Genomic DNA, 14,663 nt, shown 5'->3' with positions numbered 1-14,663 from the left:
GTTCTGCTTTAGGACAATGCCGAAAACCATAATTGCTCTTTAGCAATGTGAGATGATTGGAAACATATCGTAGAAAAATGTCATATGGAGGCAATATCCTGTCCAGGACTATAGACTGCACTGAAGAGATTCTGGAAACAGACGCATAGACTTCAACACACACACACACACACACATAAGTTATCGTGTGTTGGCAAGATTACCCTATTGAGAAATGTTTACTCTGGTTTCTTCCTCCTTGAGCAACGATACAACAGCCTATTCCAAACAATGGGACGGCACACCTTGAGTAAATTTCTCCTCCAAACAGCCATAGATCAAACTCTGGATGTGTGTTTGGCCTCCAAGCATCCTGTTTGTCCATTGTGACTCGTGTGAATATCTAGTTTAAGTGTGTGTGTGTGTGTGTGTGTGTGTGTGTGTGTGTGTGTGAGACAGAGAAAGAGAGAGAGAAAGAGAAAGTTGTCATCCTGTGCGCATGTGTCTTTATGTGTCTATATGTTTGTTTGGCCTTCTTCCCATTGCAGATTATTAATTAAGTTCTGGTAAGCGGTGCATGCCTTGTCTTCAGATCCCCTTCCACTCTCTTTAGCACACACACACGTACACGCATTCAACTACACATACACAAACACGCACACACTTCAAAGCAGCCGCACTCCACACAGCCAGGATTAAGAGGCGATTGAAGAGCCTGATACAGCCTCAAAGTGCCTTCAGCACAAAAATGCCTTTGGCAGGGCACAGGTAGTCTCCTTGAAAGCGCTTACACACACTCGCACAGACGCACACATATAGCTGGGCTTTTAATTTAGCTCTGATTTTCCCTTTGTATTTGTCACAGTCGCGTTGGGCTATTTTTCCTTGCATGTACTGTCTATATCTTTGTCTATTTCCAGCTATTTTTAATGTGTGTCTAGATGGTTGAGCTGTATAATGTATGGTGTTGTATAATGCTTCCTGCTAAATTCCCCTGAGTGGCTGTGGGTAAAAGGAATAGTCTAGTAGCAACCTCTTTATGTTTTTATGAAACATCTGAGCCAGTTTGCATGTCAATATGACCATATGTTTCCATGAATACACTCACATGTGAACTTACAGTCATATACAGTACAGAGAATCACACGCTCCTTGTTACCCCACATTCAGTTGCAAAGGTGATGCTGATAGATACCTTTGATGTAAACCTTTACTCACTGAGCCATATTTAAGTCTAATCCTTTGCTATCTTTTATAAAATACGGACTACAAATGATAAAGACATCAAATCAAAGAAATATGGCAATGTGCCTCATTTGTGGGTACATTCTGAGAAATGTAGCCTGCTTGCAAGTGATCTATAGGTAGAGGTTATAGGTTATGGTTAAAATGAATCTAATACTAACTACCACATTGTCATTTCAACTAAGCTATAGTCAAGATGGAGCACTCCAGCAGCATTAAAAGGAGACAACAAATGTGTCAACTGTAAAGAAAAACATCGAAGGACTCTATTTGCGCCCCTCTCCCACACACAGTTCTTTCTCTTGCCTTTTCTACATCCTTCTTTGTCTAACCCTCTCTCATCAGCTGCTATAGGGCCCCTAGGGACGAGCGGGCTGCCACTCAAAGAGTCCTGGCGCAGGAAGACAGGCCGGTATCCTTGGTGATGGCTCTGTGTTTCCGTGGTGACAGGTGTGTCCGCTCAGAGCGAGACGGGGGTGTTTGTCAGGAAGTGTTTGGATGGGGTGCAGAGTCCAAGCGCAGCTCAGGTGTTGATGGCTGCGGGGGGTGCGTTCAATTCAGCAATGTTTGTTAGTGAGTTGTCTGTCTGTCAGTGGCTTTCAGGAGTAGAGTCAAACAAGTGCATTGCACTGCATTCTTAAATAATTTTCTAAAGGTATTTTATGCATGGCAGTGGTTTTTATAGGTATTTTTATATTTCCTACCTTCATTAAACATCCAGTTTTCAAGAATGAAAAAGAATTGCTGTCTTATACTGTTGCTTATCACATCACATTGTGAGAGGTGCATACTGGGGTATAGAGAGCAGGTTTTTAGAGTTTCTTACAGTTGCTGCTGAGATAAAATGAGGTGGAACTTCTGTAACGCCTGTGTGGAAATTGGTTCGGTTATCAGCAGAGAGTAACTTCCAGACAGTGATGCAAAATAGACAAGCACAATGATGTTGTATCCAGTAAATTCAAGCAACTGGCAATTAGACAACTGTAGTGTGCAAAGCAGATCTGTGAATGAGATTAAATGTTTGATTTCTGCATTATGCGAATTTCCAAAATAATAGCAGAAGAATCAGATCAATATAGATGTTATGATATACTGTACTCTTTACTTTCAGGCATCAGTTTAAAACTTAAGTTGATTCACTTTCCCTGAAAAGACTTGCCTGCCTTTCAAATAATGACCTGTATCCCCCCCCCCCCGCCCATTAATTTGAGCCTCAGTCTTTCTACAGTGCTTGTATAGACAGTGTCACCATGTGTACAGGCAGCCATTGACATACCCATCAAATTCCAGCACTTCACAGCTAATTATCTCACTCCACTGTTCAGCCTCTCATTGAAACTCTGGCTTCACAACGCGGCTAGCTGAACGGAGACGGATCTTGTATTAGACACTCACAGTCTTTGCTTCCAGCTGGCTAGCTTCCCATAGAGAAACAACCGAAAACAAAGAGACAAGCGCCGCTCAATAAACTCCTAACAACAATCTCCATTCACTTCTATTCTCTGTCTCCGCCGTGTTGTGCCTCCCAGCTTCTCCCAATCATCTCTCTTTTTTTTCCTCCCTATAGCTAATTGGCAGCAACGTTTTAATTCTCCCCCCTGCCCCCCTTCTTGTTAAGTGATGAATTGTTGGCAGGGGATCAAAGGGGAGTGGTGCCCACTGTGTGCACCATGCCCGTCACTACCTGCTGGCACACATGAACGTTGGGACTGGCGGTCCGCCAAGGGGCCACAGGCCTGCACCACGGGGACACACTGCCAAGAGGCAGAGGTCAACGTGTGTGTGTGTGTGTGTGTGTGTGTGTGTGTGTGTGTGAGAGCATGGGAAGGTTGGGAGGGTAGCGTGTGCACTTCCTAACAGAAGATTCAATTTCACAACTCTTTCGCTTTGTGTCTCTCTATCTGTCTGTCTGCATATCTCTTTCTCACACTCCCCTCTCCCTTCTTGTTGCAGGCCAACAGCAGGTTGAAGCAGATTGAGAAGGAGTACAGTCAGAAGCTCGCCAAGTCTGCCCAGGTAATCAGTTTTCTCTTCTACCCTTTTTTCTGCACTTTCATTTTATATTCCTCTTTTTCCACTGAACCGCTTCAAAGATTGGACAAATGTACTGATGGGAGAGGTGAGGAAGCACACATGAAAACACACACACACTCTTGAACACACAGCAAGCCACCCTGCCCTTTACCCTTGAGCAGATGTGCATTAACACACAAGTGCCCACACATACATGCACACACACAAACACACACACCTCCGGTTTGGCATGAGGTTAGTGCACAGCTCAGACAAATCTACACACAGAAAACAGAAGTTTGTATCACATAAAGAATATGTAAAGCTCTCCTTTGCCGCTCAGACAGAATAGTGTGAAGTCAGGACAGGTTTCATATCTAAGGACAACTCTGTTCTGTTTGTTTTCTAGTGCTAGATAATACAAAGGTTCTTTTTCTTAAAGCTGCACTAATCAGTATTTTTATGTAAGAGTGAATCAGATACCTTATTGTAATGTGACGAGACTCGTAATGAACTAGAAGGACCGTGAGCATCAGACTTGCATTCGTCAATTGGTCAGAGACATGACTCCAAATGAATGCTAATGTTTCTCAGTGTCTCCCAAATGTGTTAATAGGCAACTGTTTGCTAACATTAAGTTAATATTTCAATGTTGTGTTTACAGCTTGTTCAGCTGCCCCCAAGTGGCCAAAAATCAATTCATGCTACTTTAAAAATCCACGCATTGCTTGATCTACCTTGAACTGGCCTTGATTGCTGTGTGCTATATATTAAAGGGGTTTCATCCACAGTTATGCTTCTCAGTTGAGTTATCTTCAGTGTTGGAATTGATTTATAGCTCAGCATATAATTTAGCTTTAGTCTCATCATCATAGCACCACTGCAGCGCAAAATGAATTTGTCATATATTATCAGTCCGTCTCGTGTATTAATTGCATACATTCATTTCATTCGTTTGGTCTTAGAGAACAATAATGGGAGGGTTTGAACTTGAAATTCGTGCTGGATCACAAAATCAAAACTACTCAAAAGAAGCATTTTACTGAGCTTTCCTTAAACTCTCTCCGTGTTGTCTTTACTGCCTTTATCAAAAACATGTAGGAGGAAACACAAGCAGCATAAATCTCTGTGTGCTATCGCTGCAGCCCTCATGGCCCTGACATCTACTGTGGATCTTTCATGGGAGCCACAGAGCCCACACTACTAACCTCTGAAGCTTCAGAAGTATAAATCAACTTCTAAAGATCAGTTAAAGTTCCTCATTTCTTACATTCATACTGTTACATTTGTCCTCCGTACATTCACTTGCACTAGTATCCTCCTCTGCTCCATTCTCTCTTGCCTGCCTCTAATCCCTCTTTATTTCATCTCCATATCTGTTTCTATTCCTCCTGTCACAGAGGAGATTGGCCACACTTGCAATCGGGGGTCATGTGTTTCACATCACTGCTTGTCTCCTTGGACTGAGCCCACTTAATACTGAGGTAGTTCCTCTCCCCAACCAGGTACATAACTTCCCAGGACACACTGTGTCATTCAGCAAAATGTCTCCATAAGTTCAGGCAGCTTTTATCTCACCAGTTTAAAAGATCCAAAACACCCTAAGTAGTGTTTACATTACAAAAGAAAAGAGTTTTCTTCTTGATTATGTAGCAGGGTAAAATATCACAATCATTTGGCCGTAATTGCACCTCGTTACCCAAAGAGGAGATTCAAAGCGGGGGTTTTGTTGTTATTCTTTCTTTCTTCTCCTCTTTAAATCCCCCCATTTTGGGTTGGCTGGCAAAGGCAAAGAGTTGAAAGCGGGGTTGACAAGCAGATGTTGTGAGAAAACGGTAGCTTATTAGGTTACACAATGCTCGACTTCAAAAGAAGTCGGATGCTGTGCGAAAGTTCAGCCATGTTTGCCCGCTTTGGTGGTGCGGTACGCCACCGCAGACAAAGCAACAAGTGATTAATCCTCTGTTTTAGGGACACAAAGCTGGCACAGGTTCAACAAACAACACTCTCTCTGACATTAAAGAAAAGTCTCTGTGCGCAGAATTCAACACCTTTGTTGAAGTGTGTTGTTATATGGAGGGTTATGCTGAAGGTGTGGGATTTTGTGCAAACATATTAATATGCGTGATTAATGCAGGCTATTTGTCATGGGCTTGGGCGGCTTTGTTTTTAAAAGGTGAAGGTGGAACCCCCCTTGGGGCAACTCAGTCAAATGTAAACAAGAGGCCTTTGAACCTCAAAGGGTAACCCCAGTTGTTAACCCCTCAATGTCTGACAGGGGGCATCGCTCTTGAGCTCAACTGCATGGCTAATAGCCCAATTAAAAACATACCACACCATACATTATCCTGAGGGGACTGGAGACGCACCACGTAAGAGTATATGTTTACGTGCATGCACACACACACACACCCTTTTCTCTTCCACGTTACTTCTTTGCTTTTGTCTCTCTTTCTTAGCCTTTCTCAGTCTCACACACACACACACACACAGACTGTCCTAATTAGTGTCTTTCCAATCCGATCCTGTGTGTTAAGCGTCTAGCATTGAGTGGTCCTCCTGGGTGACCTGTGAACTGAACAGGTCTGCGCTCTCTTCCCCCACTTAATGATCAGGTTACAGTCGGCGGTAACTGTGGTACTGGTGGGAGATCATTACTTAATCCCTGACCGTCCACTGTGGAAGTAGGTAGGAGGTGGAGGGAATTAGTACTATGTTCTGGAAGACAGAGGTTGAGGTTCACTCCATATGCAAATATGTAATTTATTCCCACACAATACTGGTTGAAATATTCACATGTGACCTCTTTATGCCTGTATTAAGCAAAAATCTAGGATCTTGCTTTTGATATATTTTCACTTATCTATGGTACAGTAACATCCTTCGCTTGTTATACCTCAGGATATTGTGTGTATTGAACATTGTTAACGCTCTATAGCTCTCCTCGGCTTTACTGGCCGTTTCACTGCATATCGCTGCTTTCTTTAGGTTTCGCAGCCTGCAGCGTTACTGTTTTGGTTGACTCCCTCTGCTCTCATCCATATCGTTTCCAGACATAGAGGGCAGCTTGGTGGTGGAATTTTTGGCAGCTCAAGAGCCAGATATTTCCCTCACAGCATGGTGGAGACCAAAATAGAGCTTCATGAAGAGTGAATATTGGACTTATATTAATTGAAAACACAACTCTAAATGACTTCTAACGTTGCTCCACCTTTACATGGTGATGATATGTGAACGTTGTCCAAGTGGCCCAAAAAATCAGTTAATGCAGGTTTAAGTAACAGTTTGTGTAAATGGTTGGAGTCATTGACTTTAGACATAAAGTGGGAGCAAAGAAACAATAGTTTATGTTGTTTCTGGCTGGCAATAAGTGATTTTATATATTTATTTTTATCCCTTGATCTGCAAATTAGTTTATTATAAAATCAGTTATGTACAAAATTGTGAAACATTATTTGATAAGTCATCAATTCATTGATCATTTCAGTTCCAGTGTTTTGAAGGATGGATGGATGGATGGATCGATCTCCAAAGACTATGAGCATTTTTTGTCACTTTGCCATTTAGTTTTCACTTCACTATATCGACCACTAAATAATCTGAGGTGTATGCAGATGAATAAACACCACACCTGCTCATTTCTGCCCGTTTTCTACCTCAGGTTCACAGAGAGGTAAGCCTGCCTGTAGCCCTAAACAGAGATACTAGCTGGGGAAACAGACAAGTCTCACCAGACCAATTACAGACTTAAAAACATTTGCTGGATATCACACAGAGAGAAAGGTGCTGTGGTGTGTATACATACAGGAATAACAAGACAGACAGCTGAGTTCACTAGTATAGAGTGCCGCCACCGCCTGGGGCTGAAGACCAGCAGATGCAGAGAATCCATATTGCAAAATAATTATTACGCCCAGAAATGATGTTCCCATAATAATGTCATTTGTTGCTTTCATGTGGCTTTCCCACTGACAAAATAAGCCTAATCTCCCCCTCATCTCCCTCTCTCTCCCTCTCCCTCTCTCTCTCTCTCTCCCTCTCCCTCTATATCTGTGGTCGACCCGCACCACTCTAACTCCCATACTCCCACACAGTGCGCAGATTCCAGAAGGGCTAGTCCTCCAGAGTTTGAACACAGTAAACAATTATCTGTCTAGCCCAAAGCTAGCAGCAGCAGTCCCCCCTCCCACCTCTGACTCTCTCTCTTACCCCCTCTCTTACAACCTCTCTCCCTTCCTCTCCCTCTCTCTTTCACTCTCTCTCATCTTTCCCCTGCCTTTCCCTGACAGTGGCTTAAATAGAATGTTAATTTTGACTGGAGGATTTCAAAGCCAGGCAGTTCCTTTTCATCTTGGTGTGCACCGCAAGTTCACCAACACAAAGTCACTCTTCTCTTCAAAAAGGAAGTTGTTTTTTCTTTTCTGTCTATTTTTTTACTTCTCTTTTCTCTTTCTCTCTCTCTTGCTGCTTTCTCTGTGTCTTCTGTCTTGTCTCAAAAAAGACTTGAGACTCTGGGAAAAGCAGTTTCAAGGTGATTGTTACTGCCGTCCAAATCCACGCTGAATGTGAAATGCATTCTCCATCTGATACTAGTCATTTTGTGGGACCAGTGAAATGAAGCAAATCAGCATTTTGTTTAGCAAGCAACAGGTTTTCTCTATACTTTGGTTGTTTTGCTGTTTCGTTTGGTTCAAACATAAAGATTGAAAAAGTACATTTAACTTTTAAGTTACTTATAAATGTCAGTTTGCCAACTTTCTAATATTTTTATTAGAAAAACTATGTCATTTGTCATCTGCCAATTGTGCTGCTTTTCTCTCAATCCTGAACACACATGAGGGTCAATCAACAATTAAAATCAAACATTTGTTTTGTTTTTTTCACCCACAGCTAATTGCGGAGCTCCAGACATCTGCATGCGACTCAAAGGAGGAGGTTGTTCGTCTGCAGAAGACAATGGAGAAGCAGTTGGAGGAGACCAACGCTCGATGGGATGAAGAGAGGAGGACAATAACTCACCATGCCGATCAGGCCAATAAGGTCAGTGTTGGGCAATTAGGAGACCATTCACTTAATCACTCTTAATAACTGCATCTATCAACACTGAAAACATGACAAGCATCATCTAGTAGCTTCACTTATCATCAGGTGAGATTCATCAGGATCTATCTGATTCAGCTCAGCAGTCAATGATTGATCATAATATATGCTGATTTGTAGTAATTAATCAGAGCAGCGTGTCACAGTTTTATTTAAAAATGAATGATAACTCTAAATAATAATTCTTCTGACTTTTTACAATTTGGGAAAAGCACAAAATCAGTGACAAGCGGGCTGGATGTGTAAGTACAAACTTTTTCTGTGTTTGGTAAAATGCTGGAGTGGAGTGTTTTAACTAATTTAGTCTGCAGTGAGTTGAAGTCGGATATTAACACGGCTGGACTCCTATTTTAACATCAATGGGTTTGTGACATTTGCATCCAAGAAACTGATCAGAGAGTTATTTCAAAAACGAAAGAAGAGCAAAGAGACTCAGCTCAGCCTCTTTGTCTGTTCAGAAACAAACATCTTGTCTATCATGGATCGTACAGTGCAAGTGGATCTGGGAATGTAAATCTGACCACAGCAGAGCAGGAAACATACACAGACCTTATAATTGGACCCCATCATATTGTATATGGTTTGAGTAAGACAATGTTCACAATAACCGCTCTCCATACATGCTGTTCTTACTTCAGTACATGTTAATACACTATCAACTATAACTGAGGGGGTTCCTGCTGCAGCATCTACACTAGCTTTGGTCAAATTCAAAGCGTCTGCCATTTCATCTATTTTTCTCACTTCCTATCTTCTTCATCTCCCAGCAGTCTTATGTACTTCCTGTCCTGTGTCAGTGGTGTCTGTAGTGTTCCCCTGCAGAGGCAAACCTGTAGACTTACAGAATGAGGAGGAGGAGGGTCAGTAAACTGCATCCCTTAAAAAAGCCCTGTCTGGGTCTGACTTTTATAGAGTAGACACGGGTCGCTATTGTTCTGTTAAAGTGTGGTCCCAGTATATATGCATGGGCTCTGTCATTTTTATGGCTACTTGCAAACTCCATAGTGTCTTTAAGTGGCTTGTGTGCTCTGTGTCTGGCTAAACCATATAAATCTGTCTGCTGCACCCCACTTCTAAAATCGGAGCCTCTCTATATTGTTCCTGTTATTCTCTCATTTACAGTTGATTTTTACACTTACGTTCCTTTCTTAGCATTAACGTTTTCACTTCTTATTTATATTTATTTCTTTAAACCTGTCCTAATTTAACATCATGTGTAGAACAACAACAAAGTTCAAGATCAGCACTTTTTTAAAAGTGTAGATAAAACAAAAATGTTTTCATTTTCATCCACTCTTTTCCCTGATTTTCATCCTCGACCATGTAGATTTCTCTTTGCAGGATTTTTTATTCTGCCTCTTGCCCTAGCAACCAGACTGGGACACAGCGGCAGTTGATTGGGTGTGGCTCCCTAAATAAAGAGTTGTTGTGTCTGGGATCAGGACATATTTCCAAACACAACCTTGTCTGTTTGTGGTTGCAGCTGCCTCATATAGTAAGGAGGCAGGTCTGTGAGCCTCCCTTCTGATCTCCTCTCCTTCCAAGCCCTGGTAGCCCGGGCCCCCCCTCGCTCAGACCTCAGTTTTTTCCTAAAGCGGCCAGTTTGCTCTGAAATTGTTTGCCCCAGCCCTGCCCAACACCTAAAATGTCTGCAATGTCCAATTTTCTGTTTCTGTCCATATACGATTGATAATAAAAGCTGATGGCGGTTCTGTGGTCCAAACCATTCTAGTCTAGATCCTCCACAGAATTTTTTTTTTTGACTGAGGCAGGGCTTACAGTAAACTTCAGATCTTTTACTCAATCATAAACACACTGCCACTGTGACACTGTGTTCAGATTATGATCAAGAAAGCTGCAGGAAGTTATCTCCAGTGGGACTATACACATGCAAAGCGCTGTAGAAGATGAGCTGCTGGCTTTTTTATGCTTCAGTGACACAATGAAGTGTCACCCAATATTCAGTCATGAACAATTTATTTAATACATTTTTTATTCTTGTTTCACTGACGGGAATATTTATCTATGCCCAATCTTTGCTCGCTGTCTAAATGGAGGATAAAAACTCTAGAAACATTCTATGATGCATTTACATACACTTAAATACACAATACACAGTAATTGATTCCTCACTGAAATGTTTCTCATTATGTTATAGTGTTCCAAGTCCATCTCAGTGTCACTTTCAGGGAGACTTGGCTAAATTGACTCTGGCTCACATTGTAGCTTTGTTTCTTATAATCTTACTGCATCATGACACAACGCGCACATGCTGTGTCTCATTTCAGGCTGTGTCACAAGACACAGGTCTTGGCATCTGTGTCAGGAGCAAACAAAGGCTTTCTGTTCCATTATCTGTGTCCTCATTATTATGATCCCCCCTGTATTAACCACCCACTAATGAGACTCCAATTAATGGTTGGATCGCTTATTAAAGACCAGACATGAGAGGAAGAAGAGACTCAATAAGGGAGAGGAAGATAAGATTGGTCAAACAGAAAATAAAGAGACAGAAATAAAATAAAGACATGGTGTAAACTTGAAAGAAGAGGGAGAGGAAAGGCGTGATATGGTAAATAATGGAGGGGAAGAAAGACAGAGAAGCAACAAAAGGATGGAGGAAGTGTGAGGATTGAGACAGCAAACAGAAGGACAAGGGAGAGAGGGAAAAAAGAAAGAAAGAAATGGCGGAGAGCTGTCAGTGGGCCATCGGTGGGAGTGTGTCGCCTGCTGACATTGTTTCCATGCTGCTCACTTCAAAGGCCTCGGATTATGAAGAGAGCGAGGGGCTTCAGACAATGGGAGGGGAAGAAAATAACATCAAAGTTAGCCGCGCATTTGAATCGGGATAATCCCAAAACAGTTGTTCTGAATGCATGCTGCACTGGATCAGATGTCCCTTTTTTTTTTTTTCTTGCCAGCCCCTTTCTGCCGTTTCTAGCCCGAATTTAGCTCCCTCTGTGGCTCTACTGTACTTGTGACTTCTTAAATGTGGGTGTTAACTGCGGAGACCTTTGTATCTCGTAAACCCCTTTTTTAGAACAACGGTAGTACAGTTAAGTATGCTCATTATCTGGCTTTTTTTGTATAAGTGACGTTTAGGAGAAGTATTTTTGTGTGGTGAGTGTGGGCGAGCATCGTGTGTGTACATATATGCATAAGCGCATGAGTGTGTGCCTGCTTGGCATGAGTTGTCACAGACAGGGACACTGGCTTTGCATTGCTGGCTTCGCTCAGTTTGAAATGCAAATAAACATAATATCAGAATGTGTGTTTCAAATTGTTGCAGTTAGATCCTACTGGTGTGGGAACCTAGAGGCCTTGGCCTTCAGATGTGAATATAATGCTCACTTAGATATTTAAGTATATATCGACGTTGAAAGAAATGAAAGGAATTTTTAACGTGACATGGCTTCTTCTGCTGTTGATCCAAACTCTGCAGGGTTTAGCATCTTTTAGCTCATTGTTTTAGTTCTCTGGTTCATATGCAGGTTGTGAGATTCAACAGTATGCTATTAGACTAAATAAACACACTCATTCATCAGGAACAGGAAGTCGCAGTGTCACATTGGATAACAAAGACTAGCTGCGGTTTTGTAAATTCCCCTTCTAATGTTTCACCTTACTTCCTGCTTTTGTTTCCAAATGAGTGATATCTCATATGGAGTTTTAGTTATATTTAGGTATTTAGTTATATTTAGGTAATTATCTCATAACAGTGGGCAAGGCAGGAGTTGGCAGTTTTAATGCATTGGAACCTGGCCGGTGTCAAAGGACTGTAGAAGGTGAAAGCAAGATGAAAGCATTGTATTTGCTTTCATCTGTCCAGTCTATTCATATCAGGTAAGGGGAATGGGAACCAATATAGAGGAAGCCAGTGTAGCACATTGGGGCATAGCCAGCATTTGGGTTAGAGGATTATTCACTTCCTTATGTCATCTATTTTCCCTACATGTGATATCTGGGTAAAGTGTCTCCATTTGTGGATGGATTTTTTTCTTTGGTGAGACACAGAGGTTTGAGTTAAATTTGTGAAGTTTAATCTGTAGGTTATTGGGATTACTTGAGAAGTGTTTTTGTCTGTGTGTGTAAGAGAGTGTGTGTGTGTGTAAGAGAGTGTGTGTGTGTGTGTGTGTGTGTAAGAGTGTGTGTGTGTGTGTGTGTGTGTGTGTGTGTGTGTGTGTGTGTGTGTGTGTGTGTGTGTGTGTGTGTGTGTGTGTGTGTGTGTGTGTGTGTGTGTGTGTGTGTGTGTGTCTGAAATGTGCAGCTGCCAAATCTGACAGAACTCAAGCCCACATTAGCCTGCCAAGAGAAAGGTACAAAGACACACACACACACACACACAGGCCTTGTCTCTTCTCCCTCTCTCTCACACCCTATCTTACCAACTCTGTATCTTCGAACTCTTTCTGTCTCAAACTCTGTCTGTCTGTCTCCACACACACATACACAAGCACACATGCTCACCTCGCCCTGCCAAAAGGGAGAGGTGGCTGGTGAATAAACAATGGCACTCCGCCCATAGTGTCACCCGCCTGGGCTTTGATCAGCACCGCTGTTCCTGCTCCCCACAGCAGTGCTTCCTGTCTTTCTGCCTGCTGAATGCTGCCGTGCGCACCATCACACATGCACGCACGCACACACACTCTCCTTTAAATTAGTCTCAGTCTCATACATGGGCCTCCATATACTACCTCTCTACCATTTTCTCCTCACTAAGTCTTTATCTGTGACTTTCTGTCCCTCAAACTTGAACACAAACATAGCTTTGAGTTAGTGCCCTTGTCTCTACATCTTTCAGTAGTGTTGCATTTTCTGACACACACACTCAGAGACACACACCTTTGATCCAGGCCAATCCAGCAGTAACTTCTAGTCCTAGTCAAAGAGAAAGGTCCTGTTGTAGTATCCTCTGGGTGAAGTGACAGCAGACACATTTCATAATGCAACAGTGACCATTGTCTCACTCTGTTTGAGGGTGAAACTGAATATATGAGGTGCCCTGTTCTTTTCTCAGTAGACAGTGTAGGCTCTGCGTTTCTTTGTCAAATCTAGATGAAGTCCATGTGATCTATGTGCTTTGCTTTTATGCATGTGTACCAGTAACGAGGGACAAGGCCCTGTGCGCACACACAGACACACAAGCAAGCATGCATTCAAGGGGGAGTAGTTGTAGCAGCTGCAGTTTGTCTGTAGTTCTTTAGTTATATATGCATTAGTTTCTAAGGGGGTTGAAAGGATGACTTTGCCTGTGGGAAGGAATGGCAGCAGTGGATCAAGAACAGGTGTGCTGTAGACCCTCTGTTGCAGAGGCAAAGAGCTGCTTCAATCGCTGCGCCTATGCGTCTGTGTGTCTGTCCACGTCCTTCAACACATGTCCACGTTCTTCGTGTTAACCTTCAACTGCACATTTGTTTACTGAAGTTTGTCAATCAATGTATTTCTGTGAATTTCTTCCTTTTCTCTGCATGTGGGAATTTCAGAATTTTCATTTATATTTGAATGTGTAGTTAAAAAAAAAAAAAGTTTCCAATATTAATATTACATCAAATGACTGCCTGGAATATGGAAAGGAATCCGCTGACTATTTTATGCCTTTAGACAAGTCTTTGGTTTGCCTGTCCAACAAACTAAAACAGCACCTCTGCATATTAAGTTATGAACAACTGCTTCCAGCTCATGTGTGCTGGTTATACTGCACAGTGATTCTCTGCTCAGAAATAATGGAGAGACAAAGCAAAAATGGTGACCGGTGAAAACATTAACTAGTAGTAACAATTAACTGGGGTTAAAAGGTGATGAGAGAGGATTCCAGTAGCATGTCCATGTTTTTGCTGAAGTTGTAAGTGGACAATTATTAACAACATACTAGTCATAAGAAGTTGATATGGTCATACTGTGTAAGGGTTTGTTGTTAGAGTTGCTTAATTCAGAACTTTTTTCAAGTTGCTCCCACACCAATGGACCAAAGTGTCTTGAATGTACTGACCAACCAACCAATAGATTTTTTCCATTATGTCCTCTTTCTAGCATGACAAATAATGTTTTCAGCTGAGTTTAATTCCCAAAGCCAGATAAAACAGTAATGTAGATTCCTGGGTACAGCCCTGCCCCTTGTGTCCCAAAAGGAGAGAAGAGACTGTGGTGCCGTCAGCAAGGCTGGACTCCAACTTTTTTCAGGCCTGTTTTGTCCTTTACATTAGTATTGGTGTCACCTAGATATATCTCATCTTGGATCTGTATATGTATGTGTGAAGGCAAGGATCTCTCTCACTCTCTGACTGTCTTTATGTATCAATGGAAGCACCCATTGGCCTTCTCGTCCA

At 42.1% G+C, this 14,663-nt stretch overlaps 1 protein-coding gene across 1 annotated transcript in view; it reads left to right on the top strand.

Annotated features, from left to right (window-relative positions):
- The window catches only part of cep112 (centrosomal protein 112), a 99,470-nt gene that overhangs the window by 67,137 nt on the left and 17,670 nt on the right, over positions 1 to 14,663 (top strand). Inside the window, exons 21-22 of the mRNA XM_070848129.1 lie at positions 3,178 to 3,240; positions 8,128 to 8,277. Of these exons, the coding sequence (XP_070704230.1) occupies positions 3,178 to 3,240; positions 8,128 to 8,277 (213 nt within the window). The remainder of the gene's footprint in view (positions 1 to 3,177; positions 3,241 to 8,127; positions 8,278 to 14,663) is intronic.

This window comes from Pempheris klunzingeri, chromosome 17, assembly GCF_042242105.1.
Source record: "Pempheris klunzingeri isolate RE-2024b chromosome 17, fPemKlu1.hap1, whole genome shotgun sequence".
Taxonomy (NCBI): Eukaryota; Metazoa; Chordata; class Actinopteri; order Acropomatiformes; family Pempheridae; genus Pempheris; species Pempheris klunzingeri.
Note: the sequence above shows the minus strand (reverse complement) of the source record. Positions and strands in the feature narration are given on the sequence as shown.